The sequence below is a fragment of the Harpia harpyja genome, chromosome 14, assembly GCF_026419915.1.
Source record: "Harpia harpyja isolate bHarHar1 chromosome 14, bHarHar1 primary haplotype, whole genome shotgun sequence".
NCBI classification, from domain to species: Eukaryota; Metazoa; Chordata; class Aves; order Accipitriformes; family Accipitridae; genus Harpia; species Harpia harpyja.
This window is the reverse complement of record NC_068953.1, coordinates 5,822,208-5,841,623: the sequence shown is the minus strand read 5'-3', so window position 1 is coordinate 5,841,623 and position 19,416 is coordinate 5,822,208. Positions and strand designations below refer to the sequence as shown.

Sequence of the window (19,416 nt, the reverse complement as noted above, 5' to 3'; positions counted from 1 at the left end):
ACATCTTGACTTTCCTGGGAACTGATGGGATTCTTAACACTCACCTCAAGAAACTCACTGAGTCAGAAACATTAATGCTTACTCCAAACGAAGCGCCAGAATTCAGTGGCGTTTTTGCAAATACTGCTCTGAGTGACTTTTGTATGGCTCTACCTTAAGTCGGTAGCAAAACTTTAAGTCAGCTCAGGAGCCTTTGTTCACTTCGGTGCTCCTGGTCCTCGTGTATTGTCCATACCGCTCCGCTCCAAGGAGCATCAGCTTGAGCTTCAGCTGCTGCAAATGAGCACAGCCCCACCAGTTCAAATGGAGAGACCTGTCAGCTCAGGCTCTGGGGGCAGCTTTGCAAAGATGTTTAGCAGCTTAAAGATGTTGATGGAGTTAATGGGAATTAGGCACCTAACCTACTTAGATGCTGCTATAAATGCTGCTAGGCGTGTTTAGGTACCTAAATACCTTAGTAAATCTTTCCCCTTACTGCTTGCAATGATAGCGTACCAAAAATCAAGTACTAATGAATAAAGCCTAACCTTTGCCCTCTGTAACCAGCTTTGCCTTTCCCTGAGGATTGTTTTCAGCTAATACTAAAAATACCAGCCATCTCACAGGTTGTACCATCCAGATTCTGTTCATATTTTTTGGTTGCTTCATTATTTATTGCTCATTCTGGATTTTTTTCCCCAAGCCGTGGCTGATGTTGCCATGGATTTAATAGATTGGTATTTTCATAACACTCTTTTAAGCTAAGTTATTTTATTACAAGGTAATGGTATTGAATTCTCTTCCCACAAAGATGCAATGAGTTTTGTATCATTCATCACTAAGTCATATAGGTGAAAAAAATGGAATGGGCCAAAATCTGTTACAAATAGAGCCTCATGTTTCCAAATATGAGGATGGGAAGTTGAAATCTAATAACCAACACTGATTCTGTCCCCATGGTACAGTATCTGAGTCAAACCCAAACTAGTTAAAGCTGTTCATTTAAAGAGAGTAGATGAGAAAAAAATCTTTATCCCTCCTGCTCCCAGTTATGTTTTGGGAGGTTAGTGCGTCCCCTGTAAATTCTGTCCCTGAAGCCATAAGGCCATGTTCGATCTGACGTATGTGATAAGGATCTCCATTTACAACTTCCAGGATTAGCTGAGCTTAAATATGTATAGGGTTAACTACTGTCTAAGGATATTTTCTTGCATTAGAGCATATATATCTTCTAGGTTCAGCTATTCTCAGCATAACAGAAAGGACGATGATGTGTTTAGTAGTTACAATGTTGCTCAAGACTCACAGAATTTACTCCAGCATCTTTTCCAAAATGTACCTAAGCTATGTTCTTTCTTCAAGTTATGAAGGCTATTGATGAATAGAGATACTGAACTGCAACTATATGATGCCTTATTATTCACTGGGGGCAGCAAACGAGGGAGTTTGCTGAAATGATCACTCGTCTTGACGAGGAAGTATCCAGTTTCTCAAGACAGTCATTATGGGGAATATCGGTTCGATTGCTAGGCTTCTTGCCTTAAAGGCAAACCATGAAAAATCAGTACTTTTGCCGCTGCTGTGGATAAGTCACAATTTCACCCTGACCCCCAAAAGCCACACACCGATCAGAGATGTCTTAATCTCTTTTTAAGTACCCTGCTCTTTAGCTGTTAAGCAGTCAGTATTTCCCTATGGCCTAATTATTATTATCATCAAGAACAATCCTTGCTCTTGTACGTGAAGAGAACTCTTTAAAACATATGATTAGAATGGGAAAAGAATTAAAATTATGTTTGTGGCCTAAAGTTAAAATATAACAATAATAGCACTGATATGGGAGAGAGAAAGGATCTTAGGAAAGGCAAAGCGTTGGGGTTCCTTCTAATGTATTCATTTTTGCTCCAAAGCCTGGTAATGCATCACCATCCCTTTCCAACCCCAAAGGCCTGAGAAAACCAAGAGCACTGAGCTCTCCAGGGATGGTGAAGCTTTCAGTCCCCAAGCAGCAGGCTGAACTGCATTTTTTTCATCTCTAGTCTGTGCCATTGGGGACCCTAACGTTAGGTACTGTAATTAGTCACCATGGGGGTTACACGTCCCAAGTAAAAGACAACTGTACATAATTGATGTCATGGCATGAGCAGGAGCAGAGAAACCCGTTAAGAAAGCCACCTGTCACTCAGATCAGATTATTCCTTCAAATTAAATACAAAAGTGTTGTAAATAATAAAGATACAGAGGAACGGGAAGTAGGACGCCAACAGCATTAAAGTATGACTGTCTTGTTATTTGGCTATTTGAAAGATGCAACCAAAAGGAATCATTTTGTTATTAAAGGAAAATGTGTGAATGCGATTAATCTCATCTCATTCATTTCTCCGTGTGCTCGTCTTTGGGAATGTTGTCTAGTCACTTGAGCCTAAGCTCTCTATGTATGTCCTTAACCCATTCTGATTTTGGAAGCTGAAGTAGCACGGTAATACAGGCTCTGGTGTTCCAATAACCTTTTAGAGTCCCGCAGTGAATGATATAAAACCAAAAATCAAATCAATAGTAAATGTACACTAACAGAAAGTCCTGTGGCTGGCTGAAGATAACAGAAAAGTCTGGTTTACTGCTGTGCTCAGAGGTTATTTAGTACAAAACTGAAGTCTGGTTCAGTTCAGGTTTGTTATCATTGCTTGTCCTGGCTCTTACGTATACACAAATTAACCTACTTAAAAGTGAATACAATTTCAGGAAAGTGAAGGGAAAGGCCTTAGTAACTTCACCACATTCATAAAAATACAGATTCCTTCTTATAAGAAAACTTGTTAGCCATCGGGAATGAAGTTTTGCTACAGCACAAGTGGGTGCCACAAGAGGACTCCTCCAGGCAAAGGACAACTATCGCTCAGAGAGGTGAGCAGCACAGCAGGATAATGAGCAATTTGGTTTCTGGTGTGGCTGAGAGAAATTACTGCTCTCCAAGAAAGAAGTATCCAGTTTCTTTCTTTGCTGTAGCCAGAAGGGAAAGGCAAGCCAAGGGACTCTGCAGCTGGGAGTGAAGACAGTGGCACGTGGTCAGGTGCTTCACCACGTCCTTCAAGCCGCAGTGCGTGACAGCTGGTTCCTGAGAAAGGATCATTACCGGGAAAGTTCCTCCTTGCTCTAACAAGTTTTAGCTTATTGTAGTGGAAAGTCCTCAATCAAAAAAAAAAAAAGGTTGCTCTGTAAAGATACTGACAAACTCTAGCTCCAGGTGGGAAGGTTAAAGGAGTAGAGACATGCACAGAAGTGTCTGTAATGCCTTGTCAAACCCAAGGCCACAGCACAGCCTCCTATCTCTTTTTGTACTAACCGCACTTAGTCATCGTTCATGGTACTGATGCCAACACAACATCTGTCTATAGCTCTCCTCTTGCCTTGCCCAGTTCTGCTCGCTCCCCTAGAGCGAAGCAGTTCTCAGCTGCCTTTTCCCTGTCATCTACCATGTTTCCAAGCGAAAGACTGCAGCTCTGACAACTCCCAAGCAGATAAATTGAGTTTGCAGTAATCCCGAATACCTGAGATGAGAAGGATGACTCTGCCATGGAGGCTGAGGGCTTTAAGAGCAGGGGAGGACAGGGAGTCAGGCAGATGTACGTGCCTTATGTCATGTGTCCCTGCCAGGGCTGGAGCCTAATTGGATTTCACAAATGTGACTTCTGTGTCTCTTGATCACAAAACCAAATTAAACCTCAAGAAGTTTCAAATAAATCGCTACCTGAAAGTTTGCCTCAAAGAGAAAATTATGATAGTCTCGTTTCAGCTTTTTCTCTGCCCCAGAAGGGGAGTAAAATGAAAAATTCAAACCAAAACTATTGCTTTAAAACAAATAAGAAGAGAAGCAAAGCACAACCAGCCGATCTGCTGAATTCCTGGGTGCACTGAATAAAATCAGTCATGTGATAATGATGGGATTTTCTAGAACACCTTTTAGGCATGCCATTTCTGTATTAAATCTATTCAGACGTCCCTAGAACATCTGTTTCTTCTATAAAATGGGAATAACAGCCACTTTTTACGGTGCATTGACAGCTACAGATAAAAGCATGGTAATTGCTAGTAGTGACTACTGCCTAACAAGAGATTTTCTTGAAAGTTAACCTGTCAAGATTTTTAAGACTATTGCACATCTACGTGCAGATTCTAGATGAGAACCTCAGCCGTGACAGCCCTGTGCCGGTTCACACAATTTTGGGAGGTGGGGTACATGTTAAAATTATAGATAGCAGTGGGATTCAAATAGATTCAAGCCTCCCTTGAAGTCAGATCACAAGCGGACTGAAGTCTGGAGTTGCGGTAGGAGAGGGAGCAGAGCTCTCCCTCCGAGGCTGCCTGTTCCCTCTGATTTGCTGCTAATGTGACCTAAAATCAGTCAGAGCTGCTTTAGCACACTGGGCTGCTCTCCCTCCCTTCGGGGAGACACTGAAACACCTGCTAAAATACTGGATAGCCCAGAAAGAGAGGAGCCAATTATAGCTAATGCCCGGGAAGATCCACAGCTCTACAGCAACACGGGTCCTAGCTGCTTTTCATCTAGCTCCCTCTTTCCCTATGTTTATTCATGAGTCGGGGTGCAGAGAAGATGAAAAGGCTGCCAGCAGTCTTCTCCCTGGAGTCACCACTTGAAATGGTAGCACATTTCCAGGGAAGCCTCGCCTGCGTTCATAACAAGACTGATGCTCACGGGAACGCCGCAGTTCCTCTGGAGTTCTCAAGGCAAGCAAACGTTCTCCTTATTGTCCAAACACTGAGGCACAAGGAGAAGTGACTAAACCTAATCTACTTTGGTACGATCCAGAGCTAGAGTGAAATTTTACCTTTCTTGAACAACCCAGTGGCAATATTGCGATGGATTTGCTTGGTGCCAGGCTGTTCTTCTGGTCTTTATGGCAGCCACGTGAACAGCTGTAAAATAATACCTAAAAAACAAGGGACAGGGAAACGTGAATTGCTTTCATGCAGGGCTCTGTCAGAGCAAAATTGTGCTGCAGGAAACCTGGCTGACATCTTTTTTTGCAACAGGGAATGGCAGCTATTGGAGCAGAAAAAACCCCATGCCTGAATGAAAGCAAGGAGACTTTGGGGAGGCATCAGCTTGGAATAGCTCCTGCCATCCTTTGTTACACCCTCGCTCCGTGAGCAGGGATGGCCAGGAACCGGCTGTCAGCGTGCTCGGTTCTCTGTATGCAACGTCCTCTGCTAAGGAATAGCAGTTACTCCCCTGGAACCCCTACAACCTGGAAAAAAGCTAAATCAGACTGATTTTTTTTTTTAATTTTGAGGGGAACTGTTATAAATATTGAAGAGAAATCACATCTCCTGTTATCTGTTATAAAACTGGACAGCTTAAAATTAATTTTTTTTCTCAGTTGATTTGCAAACTCTCCTTAGTGCCCTCTGTGCTGATGCCTTATCATAAGGCTGTCTCTGAGTGCTGAAATGTGTATTCTCTAAATGAACCAAAAGCACAACATTTTGTGTCTGTAACTGCAATGTGTGTTAGAGCTACAAAATCCTCTCCCATAAACTCATGTATATTTTACTTTTTCTTAAAAGTTACAAGCACCTTCAGATGACACCAAATCCTACATTTATAATAAAGCCAGTGTCACCTTTCCAGAAAAGACAGTGGCATGGACCCTTTTCTGACCCTTAGGCCAGAAATACAGTGTTTCCACAGATTTCTTTGATTTTAAAATCCAGTCTATGTGGCAGTGAGATACAGCACCTGAGAAATTTCAACAGCCAAGTGAGAGTGAATTGTTCTCATAGAGATTACTCACGAGCTACTAATCTTAGCATAATAAAGCCTTTGACTGACTTCCAAAGGACCTCAGCGCAACTCCTAAGTAAACCAGTCTCGCCTACTAGTAACCCAGAGCAATCAAAGTGTTTCCTTGCGGGACAGTATCTTGCAGAGGTTCCCTGTCCAAGCCAGACTGACCCTGCAGCAGGCAGACTGCCTTCACCCCTCTGATGGGCTGAGGATGGCCCGGCTCTCAGCAAGCGTTCAGCACCCGGCAGGATTAAACCCTGAAAAATCTAACTGGGATCTAGGCAGTTCAGATTTCGTATGATGAGCAATTATTAGACTGTTCATCTGTCCTAGCAAAGTGCAGAAATCTGCAGTAACTGAGATCAATACTGACTCCATTACTAAGCAGACGCCATCTCCCAACCTCTGAGCAGCTCATTAACGGAGCTTGAGAGAGCAACAAGAGGATATTACTGCGAGGTTCAGAGAAACATAGTGTACTGCTACAGGACTTATTACTGGAAACAAGTACCGGGCTCTCGTGTACGAGAGGCTTCCAATCTGTCAGTGTCATAATAGACCTCGTTACCTTATTTATACAGGAAATCACGCAGCTAACTCCTGCAAAGATTCACATGGGATACAGGTGTTACTCTCTTAAGATCCTCCTACCTGCTCCCACAGGAAACAGAGACAAAGGAGGAGAGAGATGACGCTGACAGAAACCGAGTGACTTGCCCAAGGTCACACAGCGAGCGGTGGCAGGGGCTGGCAAGATGAGCATTAGTCACCAGCCTGGTGCTTTAACCCCTGTACTGAACTGTGTTGATGAGTGAAAACTCCAGATCAGGTGTAAAGGTTTAAGTTTGAAGAAAATTTTATTCTTCAAACACGGTATTAAAAAAAAATGGTTCAGAACTTTTCCATCTGATAACACATGGAAGATCATTTCCAGTGATGGAAACTCCTGGACCGCATGTGTGATAACCATCGGATTTAGCTCTGCGCCTTTCAGTGTTGTTGCACGGCTCTTCCCACCCAGTTGGGGCCTCAGTGTTGAGGTGCCCTGCAGCTTAAAACCCAATTGTAAGGGATTGTAAACAGACCGAGAGTAAATACATTTCTCAGCCCTATGGCCAGTAGTACAGGATGCAGACCGCTGTGAGCCCAGCGCTCCGGTATCTCGGGGTGCCTGGGTCTAACACCTACTGCTCGAGGAAACTCAGCTAATGAGACAATATGGCCCTGCTTGCAGAAGGGACAGCTTTTCCAAGGAAGAAATCACACCATATAACAGCTGACAAGTCAGTTAAATAATGACCAAGCTAAAATAATGGTGCTGGATGTCTGAGCAAAGCATCAGAGAAATGTTCCAAAAACCTTGTCTAAAAGTCTACAGTACTTGAAGTTTTGTTTCTGTTGCACGGAAGCTTCTTGGCCATAGAGGGATTTCAAATACCCGTTGGCTCCAGTTCTCACCAGGACAGAGAGGAAGGAGCGTCCCGAGGAGGGGAACCATCACTCAGTTGTACAAGCGCAAGTGCAAAATACTGTGAAAAGCTGATGGTGCTTAATGGAGTTAGCGGATGAAATGCTGTATCCATGGTATCTAAGAAGGTGACTCATGTCACCACTATAAATACTAACTTGCTTGCAAAGAGTATATTCCAGTAAAATCTGCATTTGTACCGCATTTGCATAACAAGCTTGTGCTAAGGTTCCACTTCTTCCAATGTTAATAGTGCATCTCTCAGGATGAGGTACTGGTGTAAAATAGCTGAGGCCCAAAGAGAAGCTGTGCTCTGCCCCTCCTTTCCTCAGCTGATGGCACTAAGGGCTGACCCTATCATCAAGCCTTATTATGAGTGCATCTAATCAGTGAGGAAACATCTCTGAGTACATCTTCAAGAGCATAATACTGTAACTGCGATTCAAAATGTTTGCCTCGCACAGAAACAAGTCACTGGCTCCTCTCTGATGTTGTTAGTGCTTTCACCCATTAAGAATATAGTGGTGCCACCAGGAAAGAAAGGTAGCTGCAAAAGGGATAACCACAGAAGAGCTGCGTGCCAGCTTATTTGGATCTTTCCTGGGAAGCGAGAACATTGCAGTAGAGCATCTGAAAGTTCCTAGAAGAAACAACAGACCTCATAAGGTAAAGACATCAGGCAGAGCTCCACTGGCAATCTGGAATTCGCATCAGCAAATAGCTTTGGATGTTTGCACTTGGAGAAGAGACTGTAACTTGCCTCCCTAAGGAAAAAAGAGAAAAAAAAGAAAAAAAAGGCAGCCTCTCCAAATTGACAGAAGTGCTGTTCACTTCTGAGCTCAGTGAATGCAGTGAAGCGAATGCAAAGATGTCTCTGGATTTCAGAACGTGCTGCTCCCCTAGCTAATTTAATGAGCGTGGAGACACACTCCTCTCCTTTTCCGGCTAAATGTTGAGGGACATGAGTAAAGCAGTGGGGAAAAGAGGATTGTATTTGTGGCTGCTCTGTAGTCAGAGGTCTTTAACTGATAGAAATAGGACTTTTCTTAAACTGTACTGAATTCTTAATGATTTTTAGGAGATACAAATAACTTTCTCATTACAGAGAAGAAGAATCTTCTTCTCTCCCCTTGTTTAAATACTGCCTAGCTCAGTGGAGGTGGAAAAAAGCTGGAAAGCTGAGTTGGTTCAACACTACAAGGCTTTGAAAAAAATATTGGTAGACAAGCACTTCTCCTCCATCCAGGGCCACGAAACAGTTGAAATTTAGCAGCTTTGGTAGTTTTTTGCATGTGTTATTGTACGACTTGAGATTCTGATAAAATGGAAAGATAATCAGATTGGAATCTCATTACGATGTACCTTTCGTAAGATTAGTAATTTCACAGTATATTAATTTTTTCCTAGATTAGTTTAAATGCATAACGACACTTGATTTAGCAGCGAAGCATGGGTAGACAGTATTCCAACATTGCTGCAAACATCTGTTCTGAGTTACCAAAATTCCAGCTGAAAAACAAATATTTCCACTATAAATCAACCAAAACATTATCCTGAGTGTTGTAACAGATGCAGAATGATTCTGGCTCACTCTGCCCTGTGGTTTGGCTCTTTCCTTAAAATTGCTGTGAATATATTTATTTACACACTTCAAGAAATATATACTTGAAATGGCTATTTAAGCTTACTTAGAATATGTCTGATGTTAGTTCAAAGCTAATGGTCAGTTGACAGGCTATCCTATTAACTACAGATGCTACCAATTAGCATAAACTTTGATTACAGCTTTTCAGATAAACCCAGTCTAGAGCAACGCTTAAAGTCTGGCTCAAGTGTTCTGAACGCCTCAGCCCAATACTACTAGAAATGACGACTGAGTTTGTGCAAGGGGGGGATGTTTGGCTTGGGGTTTATATTCACTCTGTTCTGGTGTGCTTTGGTGGGTTTTTTACCCCCATTGTTACTGCTGCTATTAATCTTTAGTTTCATGAACTAAATGAATCAGAAGAGGTATTGATTTAGCTGGAATAAAAGAATGAGATTTGTTTACTAAACAGGAAATTTGGGAAAAGGCTTTGCAAGAGACTTCCTGGTTAATGGTCGCAGTATGTGAATAAAATGGTCTATTTAGGCAGAAGCTGCAGTTCTATACTTCTAGGTGTTTAATTGCATTAAGCTGCATGTGAGCAACTCTGATTAAAGACGCTTTCCTTTTTTGAAATATTTCATATGTAACAGATAAGACAGACAAGGAGAGAACTGAACTACGGTACCATAAATAACAACAAAATCTTGCAAGGGGGAAAGAGAAAAGTCCTTTTGGTTTAGCCCTCTGTGCACAAAATATACTTTGGGGGAAGCAACAATGCTGTGTTTTGAGGATGACGTGTAGTTGTTAATCATCTTCTGTCTTAAATGCTTGGAGAAAAGCAGTGTGTGTAGACTAAATATAACCGTGCCTTTTGTGATGGTTGGGAAATGGGAGCTGCAGGCTAGTTATCCAGCCCACAAACAATAGGAACACATGGTCCATCCGAAGCCACGATGGTGGCAAACAGAGCACTTCGGGAAAGTCACAGGGCCCAGCTCACGCTGTCACTGCGATAGCAGCGTGTCGGACTGGGGTTTTCAGGAACAGTGAACAGATATCGTACAGGGAGGGTCAGCCATAAGCACCTGCGTTATTCCCCTTCGGAGATGTCAAAGTTACTATAAAAGTCTAGAAGCACCTCTTCTAAAGGCAATTTGTTAACTGAGACATAACAACAGTAAAAAAACCCCTGCATATATTTAAAACCATAAGAATGTATATTTTCTTCAATATTTCTATTTGTAAAGAGATTGAAACATTCTATATGCAGTAGGCTGCATCCCTTTTATGGCATTATACATTTGCTTTATATATTGTTAATTAGACCTAATTTAGGCCTTGAAAAGAAAAATCTCATTAAAATTCTGATTAGTGATGTTGGCAAGCAGCCATCTAAAAAGCCTCTATTTCTTCTTTTGATAAGTTTGAAACTGCTATAACAAACAGTAAAAATAAGATCACAGCCTTCTTTCTCATGCCAATCAACATAATCTATTCTCCAGGTCAAAGCCATTTAAGGGAAAATACAGGAGGAGGACATCTTTATTTCCTTGCATACATGCTGTCAGATGGCTATAGAAAACCGTAAGTATGTTTATGCCCTTTGGCAGTTTAAAAAAAAAAACAAGCAACAAAGACCCCCAAAACTGCCTATGAAAATGCTAGTTGTGAGCCTTCAAAAACAACTTACTCTGCAAGGCCATTAATTAAAGATTTTTTTTAAAAAGCTTTACAAATGAATGGGAATAAAAATAATACAAAGCTGGTTTAATATTAAACTATTTATGTCTGATGTTTTCAGTATAGCTTTCTGCCTGATGCTTTCAATATAGCTTATAGTCTAAATGCCTGGCGAGGAAAACATACAGACAAGAATATCTTTAGTCCAAATACAGTCAGTTACGCATCCACATTACTGCAGATCAGAGCAGATAACCTTAAAAGAAAAAATGACATTAAAAAGAAAAAGTCAAAGGCAGAATAAAGCAACAAACAATAGCAATGCTTCTATGCTTCCTTGTGTCTGCGTGTATATCGAAGGGTTATTATGATACAGCTGCCAGCTATCGTTGTATTCAACTCAATTAACTTAAACATTTCACTTCAATGCATAAAAACAACTTTACAAAGCTGAACACTGTTTGAAATGGCAAATATTATGCGTCTCTTTTAGTGTACATCTTTTCTGTACACATCTGTCCTCGTAGGAGATGTTAGCAATTAGTCTAGTCTTTCAGAAGCTAAAATGGGCAGCGGGACTTCGGCAGAGCTGCTGACTCCAGCGGAAAGGAGAGGTAGGAGGACTCGTGGTTTGAACACTCCGAATCTGTTCCTTTCCCTCGGAGCACAATCCCCAGTGTGCAGCTGCTCCATCCTGCGTCACAGCGCACGGCAGCCCTGGACACTGGTAAGACAAACTGACATATGATTATGGGAAAATACCTCCTTTTTCTTTTGATAAACACAGAGCCATACAACTGAAATCCAGCTTTGGGGTTCTCCGTATCAGTAAAGCTGATTCTGTGTTTGAATATACATTAAAAAAATCCAAGTTACTAATACTCTATTTTTTCCAAGCCCTCTTAAACTGTAACCTTCAGAGATCTAATCAAACTTTCTGTATCAAATACAGTAGCGAGATACACACACGGAATCCAGGGTACATTTGCCTCTTAAGACAGTGTTCGTCGTTACTGTCTCTATGTTGCATTGTGATATTTGCATAAGTAGGTTTCCAAAAACCTGGGAAGCCTGGTACACCAATATTTAACATATTCAATGTGCATATTCTGATACTGAGATAGCAACTAGTTTCCAACTGGAATTTCTGATGGCAGATTTAAACAGAATAAAATGGGCTATAAGAAAGATGATAATTTAGCAGAATCCCCCTGGCTGGGCTAAGGAAGGGTACTGCGGGCTGACATTAGTACCGGGAACCTGTTCTGCTGCTGCATATAACTGAAAGTGGGAGTATGTTAAAGAAAGAGGGGGAAAAAACCCCCAAACCCAAACCAGTCTCATCTGCAAGACTTAACAAATCTAAACCTACAGGATAAACTGCATACAGATTAATAAAGTGCGCTTCTGCACTACTTGCTGTTCTTTAAAATATGTGCAGTTACAATGATTCTTTCATAAGGACACATAGCATGACTTTAATGCCTTTATGTTTAGAAGCCTGATTTTTGTCTGTAGGAATTCTCCCAGTTTTCCGCAGAAGGTCAGGCTTTCTTTCCAAAGATAAGAGAGGTTCACCACATTTCTGGGTTCTTAATAATCTAAGCCCATGGGATTAAAAACTAGTTTGGGTTTCCTGCGAATTTTTTTTTTTTTTTTTAAGAGGGAAACCTGGGAGCAAGGTGGATGTCACAGAACTGATCACAGAAGTGCAGGACAGAAAGAAATCCCAAGCTTAGGGCAGCCTTGCAAGCCTGAAGCCCAGGGTACTAGTCAATTCACTGACTTTCACAGACCTCATTGAAGAACACAGGTTTTTCAGTATCACGTTCTACGGATCTGGATCTGATAAGCCCGTGTATGCAGAATACTTCAAGCTAAATTCTGCTTGACCTTCCCCAGCACCATGCCTCTGGCAAGCTCTCTGAAAACAGCCATTTGAAGTCAGAGAAATCTGGGTCATTGACTTCAATAGCAACTCTGAATAAGGAGGAGATGCTCAGCTCCTGCACCTTTCACTCCTCCCTTCTGTTACAGCTCTGCCTGGGGATGGGCTGTTTTATTCTGTGCTCGTGGGTGCTCTTCTGTCTCCAGTAAAACCAATGCCAACTTCCAAAAATCAAACAGCCTGAGCATGTAAGAACAGCTATTTCTAACTGTCTTTCTGCAGCATGCAAGCCAAAAGTGAGAAAGGAAGAGGAATGGAGCGCAGAGGAATAAATGGAAGGATCAAGTTGTTTCTCCCATTGGCACCAGCTGAGAGTTGCCCTTATTCAGGGGAAGTTCTGACTGCAAAACAGGCCAGCTACTCCCTTATCTCTTGTCTCAATCCAGTTCTGTCATCTGGCTGCTTAGACCTACCGGGTCTAAATAATTCGCCAAGGCACCAAGGGCAATAGGTGCTTGAAATGGGCTTGAGAGGCTGGTTAATGCTTTACAAGGTTAAGGCTGCTTTAAAAAGCATAGCAGAGTATTTGTTCCAAAAATGTAGTCATCCCTGAGAGTAATACTTGCTGAGTTCAAACCAGGTCAGCTGCCCAGGCAAGTACATGTATTTGATCTACTGTCATGGTAAAGGCTGACTGTAAACTTTGGCAGAGAAAATTATTAATCTTTCAACTCATAGCGTATAAGCAATGACTAGTAATACCTACTTTTCTGAGAACTGGAATGCCTTTTGGAACCACCCCAGATTACTTAAAAGAAGTTCCTCTGCCATCACCCAAAAGCAGTTCCAAACCTGTCTCTCCCACATTCAATTAAAGCTAAATAAAAAAAAAAAAAAAGAGGTGGGGGCAGATCATGGTTCATTCAACAAGCATTTTTCCTCTTGCAAGGAGCCACAGCAGCTCGCTCAGCTGCACACCATGTGGACAATAAACATCAATTTTTAAGTAATTCAGTACTGTTGGTAGCAGCTTTCACTTGGAAAGCTAAGCAAGGACTACTTCCAGAACCTCTGTGATGGTGAAGGAAGTGGGGGACAGGCTTTCCTCCTTGGTGCTGCTCAACCTTGTCTTCAAAAGCTGCTGCTCTTTAGCTCCAGTTAGGGTGTGGGTATCTGAACATACTCATGTGGCTTTTTATGCATCTCTGTTACACGTCACATAATATAGCTGGAAACGTACCACTACCTGAGGCCAATCTGGGAATGTTTCACTGTTGTAGGACAAATTAGAACTAAAACAAAGGCTGAATCTTGATTCTCTTCAAATTCTCTCCTCTGGTTTTTTTTTTTTCGCATCTCACTCGATCCTTTCATCCATTGTTTTGGCTCCTAAAGGGCTGAGGTGGGGAATCCCTCTGTCAATAAACCAGTAGGTATTTAAGGTACAGTAAACCATTTGCTTTTCCAATCTACCCTGTACCTTGAGCCAAAAGCTTGTTCTCCTGCATTATTTATCCTCTCCACCTTGTAGCTTGTTATCCGTCCCCCTACTTATGCAATTCGTTTCTCCAGACAGACCATATTTAAAAGAAAGCAGCCTAATAGAGGAATTAAGTGACATTGGCAGTCCAGCTGCGACTGTATGCATACCTGATCAGAGAGTTTTGCTCGAGTTCAAGAGATTTCTCAAATTGCACATACGGTACTGGCTCCTATCTAACCCTGAGCAGAATGAGATGGTCAAAGGACTGGATTCTTCAGACCAATCTGTATTTAAATACATATGGAGCCCTAGATTATGAGTGGACTATGATATACCTGTCTTCCAGCACAGGAGCGGGTACCTTTCCATCTATCAGTATCAATATTTATGCTGAGCTGTGATTATTGCACAGTGCTCCTGGCCCACTTTTATCCATGTTTATGGAGAAAATACAAGTAGGTCTTCTGGAAGATACTGGTTAAATGGATCCCTAGTAAAACTTTCACTCAAGCTTTCTGCATGGGGAAGAAAAACTGCAATCTTGTTTCCAGAAGATACTTCAGAACAGAATTCCCAGTTACCATTGCAGGCTATGCAAATGCAATAGATAGGAGAATGGGAACTGCAGCAAAGTTGTGGAGAAAACACATTTCTTATGAACTATGCTGAATATTTTTTTTTTTTTTACTTAAAACAAGCTGTACCTCCTTTGTAAAACATGTTTAAAATAACTTGGGGGGGGGGGGGAATAATCTTTATTCAGTTTCAAAAGCAGGGGTATGAGTAGATTCAGAAACAAGAGAATGATCCGACGGGAGCCATGCCAAGGGTTACAAAACCCTGTGGACAGCGATTCCCACCTTCCCTCTAGCCGAAAGATCAAGATTCGAGTCGCATTTCTGAACCCGAAATGCCCAAGAAGCAGCTTGAACCCTCCGAGGGGCAGCGCCCCCCCCCCCCCCCCCCCCGCGCTCACCAGGCGGGCAACGAGGGTCCGTACCGGGGCAACCGGGGGGCTGCCGCGGCTCCGACGGGTACCGCTTCTAACGTAAACCAACGCACGTTTGGCGCGGGTCACCGTCCCAGCCAGCTCCGCGGCACCGGGCCAGAGCGCTCCCGCTCCGAAGCCGGTTCACGGGAGGTGAAACGAGGGGGGGGTGGGGGGGGCTGTGGCGGGTTTCGTGCCCGAATCTCAGCGCGGGGCCCGCCGCTGCCGCGCCGCCGCCCCGCCGCTCACCTCACGCCGCCGCCGCTGTGGCCCCGCAGCGGGCAGCGCGCGGGGGGCTGCCCGGGGCGGGGGGGGGGGGGGGGGGGGGAGCGCGCGGACCGCCTGCGCCCCGCCATTGGCCCAAAGTAGGTCAGCCCGCGCGCTCACGTGACGGCCCTCGCGCGCCTTTCGCCCCCCCTCCCGCCCCGGCTCCGCGTGACGGCGGGAGCGACCGGTCGCGGTCGCCGCTTCCCGGTCGCCGCCGTGCGGGCCCCTCCTCAGCCCCACCGGGCTGCGGGCAGGGAGGAGCCCTCAGGCCCGCCGTTACTTCAGCCCTGTTTGCCGTCGGTGCCGAGGTCGGCCCTCGGCGGGGTGTCGGTTCCCACCGCGAACGGGGTCCCCCCCCCGGGGGCAGAACGGGAAGGGCCCAGGTGGTCACACCGCCATGTTCGTAGCCACAGCGGCCGTTTCCAGCGCGAGCGGCTGGGCAGGGTGCAGCGCTGGGGGTTGGGGCCCTGCGTGTGCCTGTTTGTAAGGCTCCCTGCTGAAAAAAAAAAAAGAAAAAAAAGGGGAAAAAGGGAAAAAAACCCAACCAGCGTGTGTCTGGTTGTGCGCAGAGCGCTGCTGTGAACTCCTGAGGCAGCACCTCTCCTGACAGGACGGCCCCGGGGCTGCGGTAACCGGGGTGCAGGCCTGTGCTGTCTGTCCGGCAACGGGGGCTTGTGCTACCAGAGGGGGGGAGTCTAATCCTGGTACACTTGGCCTGTAGGTAGCAGGACCCCTTAAAAGTGTAAAGGTTTTTTGAGTTTAAAATTGTCTTTTCAAATTGTCTTTGCTAAAGAAAACAATTACATAAAAAAAAAAGAGATTATCTTGGGAAATGGTACGTTAACTTGTGTGTACTCGGTTTGAAAAAATAGGGTCTTTGGGCCATGTAACTGATGATGTTTCTGGGATGAAAACACCAGGACAGAAACATAAACATTAGCTGAGATTTTTTTTTAATTGGGGTCCTATCAAGATATTTTCTATATTAAAACTACGTAGCTGTCATAGTCCTTCATAAGCTGTAAAATAAACATTTTGTGGGTGAATGCTAAGCCAAGAATCCATGCCAACAAATGGTATTTTCGTTGGAAAATGCAGAAATCCAGTTAGCGTATCATTAGCTCTGTTTTGGTTGTGTTAGCTTTACCTGGAGAGTAGCGTGGGGGGTCAGCCAGTGGTCAAAATAGCATGAAGGAATTGGGGACCACCGTTGGAAAAGCGTAGCCAGTAAAAATCGGTAACTCGTAGGTACACACAACACCAGTGTTCAAAAACAACGCGGTGTCCTGACAGCCTGGCAATTTAGGTTACTTGGTATGAAACCTGCCTGTGTGGCAAGGCTGGAGTTAAATTACTGCTCCTGTTGTAGTGCGAGACTGAAAACAACAGCTCGAGCACCATACTCAGGTACTTTGCTCAGCTTTTCTGGCTGGTCCGTATATCGGGAAGAGTTGTTTCAGCTTTCTCATCCAGGAAATTCCCAGCTCCTGCGTGTTGGGAATGCAGTCTGTAACTGTATGCAGTCCTCAGTGTCTCGTTGCTTCATTTTGTTGCACACTCACACAGATCTACACATAATTTATCCTGTTCAATGTCAAGGAGTGAAACGGTGCAGTTTTCCTGTCATTCTGTTGCATTGAAAATGCTGTTTCTTTCTGTCGAGTATATTTTGTCTGTAATGGTCAACGACCGTAAAAACATAAGGAGTTCTGCTCCAGTTGAGCTTTCATTACATCCCTAACCTTGTTACTGGTGTTTCCCAATATCCCTTTTACATCTTCTATTCTGCTTAGTCGTCTTTGTTGCTTACCGTATCTCCTAAATCTATCCTTTTTGTTCCCCTTTAAACTGCATAGAAAAACATTCTGTACCGCATCTGCATATGGATTGCCAATCGTTGCCCTAATCTTTATGTCAATCACTCTGTAGCTCTGTAATGAAAGGTTTCCACTAACTAGCAATTTGGGCATCTGAGGCAAGGTTGGTATGTATACAATCATTTAATAATCTAGTGCTTTTTTCTGGTTAGGTGACTTAAAAACTACTGCGCTGCTACTATCATATCCCTGCTTGAAGCCCCTCCAGTCGTGAACCATGCCGCGTCTGTGGCATTTGAAGGTTCTTCCAGAACCCCTGCTCAGTTGTGCCGTAAATACGTTAATATTACGCTGTCTCTGGTTCTGAAGGGCCTGCCGATTACAGTTGCCAGTCTTCAGGTTTTGGTTGGGCCGTGGGATTTTACTGATTAAAATGTACTTTGGACTTTGATTAGGTGCTTGTTTTGGTCTGATTGTTTGACTAGACGCTAGTCAGCGCACGTAATCATAGACAGATACATAAGGGGAGAACATAACTGTTCCAGGCAGACTTCTGTTCCTCAGACAGCTTTTATTTCTAAATAATGGGCACTCCAACTAAAACTTTATGCACATAATTTACCTTCGTTTGCTTATAGTGAGTATTTGTGATTATTTATATTTGTTAATGGTAAAAGAACTGACTTTTGAAGAAAGAGTAACAACTAAATACGGATGGTAAAGCTTTGCAAAATGCCATCCAAAAAACCAGACGAGAAGCAGGGCGATACAAGTGCCTACAAGCACCTGAAGGGTGGAAGTTACTGCAGCAAGACTGCAGCTCTTGAACGGTCTACGTGCAGATAGGGCTCCGTTCCTGAGGGCGGCTGAAGGCCTAAGCGGACAGAAAGTCAACCGTACTTGCCACGAGGATCTCGGCAAGCAGAGAGGAGAGCCCCTTCTGACACAAAACTGGTACGAAGCAGCGGGAACCCTGCTCGTGGTGACAGCCACCTCACCCGGGCCTATCTCGGTAACAGGCGAGAGAAGCAATCTGCTCACAGAAATGAGACCTACGGAGGGTCCTGTATGGCTCCGAAATGAAACGCTCGCAAGCCCGGTACCCGGTTCCCTTAGAAATGGATAGAACCAGCATCCGCCCCGCCTCCTTCGGGGCGCCAGGGCAGTTCGCCGGCGGGCTCCCCCCGCCGCCTCGTCCCCCGCAGCCGCCCTCAACCCGCCGTGCTCCCCGTTGGGCTGGGCGCGACCTGCCACCCCCTCACACGGCGGCAGGGCCCGGGGTCCCTCCGGCCGCGGCGGCGGCGAGGGGGGGTTGTGTGTGTGTGTGTGCCCCCGCCCGCCCCGCTCCCCTGAGGGGTACCGCCTCGCTCCCCGCTGCTGCCCTCACGCTCGGATGCACCCAGCCGGGTCAAACATTCAAACTCATTAACATTCCTCCCGGTTACCGGGGAGACGGCTCCGGGCCTCGGCCTCGCCAGGCGCGGCTCCCCGCGGGCGGGGGGAACGGCTCGGCCGCGCTTCCCGCCGACACCACGGGCCGGGTCTGGCGAAACCTCTTCCCCCCCTCCTCCCCTCCCGCCACCGCGCGGGTAACGGCCGCCGCGCGTGCCGGGGGCGGGGGCGGGGGAGGGGGGCGGGACCGTGCGCCGCGCCCCCCGCTCCAATGGCGGTGCCGCGCCGCGCCTGACGTCAGCGCCGCCAGCGCCTGCACATGGGCGCGCGGCCGGGGCGCGCGGCGCAGAGCGGGCGGCGGGAGCGGCGCGGGCGGCGGCGGCGGAGCTGCGCGGCGGAGGGGCCTCTCCCGCTCCCCTGCTCCGGCGGCCTCCAGGCGCCCCTCGCCAGCGGGGCTCGGCTCGGCTCTGCGCCCGTTTCACCGCCCTTCGTAGCGGTGCCGCCGCGAGAGGAAAGGGAAGGAACCGCTGCCGCGCAGCTGCCCCCGAGGGAAAGCCCACCATGTCGCGGCCGCTCCCGCTGAACCCCACCTTCCTACCTCCCACCTACGGGGTGCTGAAGTCCCTGCTGGAAAACCCGCTCAAGCTGCCGCTCGCTCACGAAGACGGTGAGACTTCCCTGGGCAGCCCTCCCTCCCCCGGCACACCCCACCCCCCTCACCCCCCCGGGGGCCGGCTCTGCCCCTCCGCCGCGCCTGCGGGCCCCTTCACAGCCCGGCCCGGTGAGGGCAGGCGCCCCGAAATGGCGGCCCCCCATCCTGCCGTCACCTCAGGGACCGCTGCCTCGCTTTCCCTCCTTTCTCCTCCCTCCCACCACCCCCCCCCCCCCCCGCCCCCCAAGGCGATTAAGTAATGGGATGATTTCGGTAAGGGCATTAGGCGGTGAGCGATGGGCGCAGTCGGCCTGACCTAACGGAAGGCGCTCGGTTTTTCCATCGCTGCTGCGGGGCCGGCTCCGGCCGCCTGGAAAAATAAATTAAAAGGGCGCGATTTGCCTC

The 19,416-nt window shown here is 45.9% G+C and overlaps 1 protein-coding gene and 1 long non-coding RNA gene across 2 annotated transcripts in view; one reads left to right on the top strand and one right to left on the bottom strand.

Annotated features, from left to right (window-relative positions):
* Positions 1 to 10,610: 10,610 nt before the first annotated feature.
* LOC128151491 (uncharacterized) lies at positions 10,611 to 13,805 on the bottom strand. Its single transcript, XR_008238387.1, has 2 exons — positions 13,179 to 13,805; positions 10,611 to 11,248 (listed from the first exon to the last, which is right to left on the bottom strand). It is a non-coding gene; the product is annotated as an uncharacterized LOC128151491 (long non-coding RNA).
* Positions 13,806 to 18,722: 4,917 nt separating this feature from the next.
* Positions 18,723 to 19,416, top strand: part of HLF (HLF transcription factor, PAR bZIP family member) — a 38,500-nt gene continuing 37,806 nt past the window's right edge. Inside the window, exon 1 of the mRNA XM_052807856.1 lies at positions 18,723 to 19,026. Within this exon, the coding sequence (XP_052663816.1) occupies positions 18,921 to 19,026 (106 nt within the window). The 5' untranslated portion in view covers positions 18,723 to 18,920. The remainder of the gene's footprint in view (positions 19,027 to 19,416) is intronic.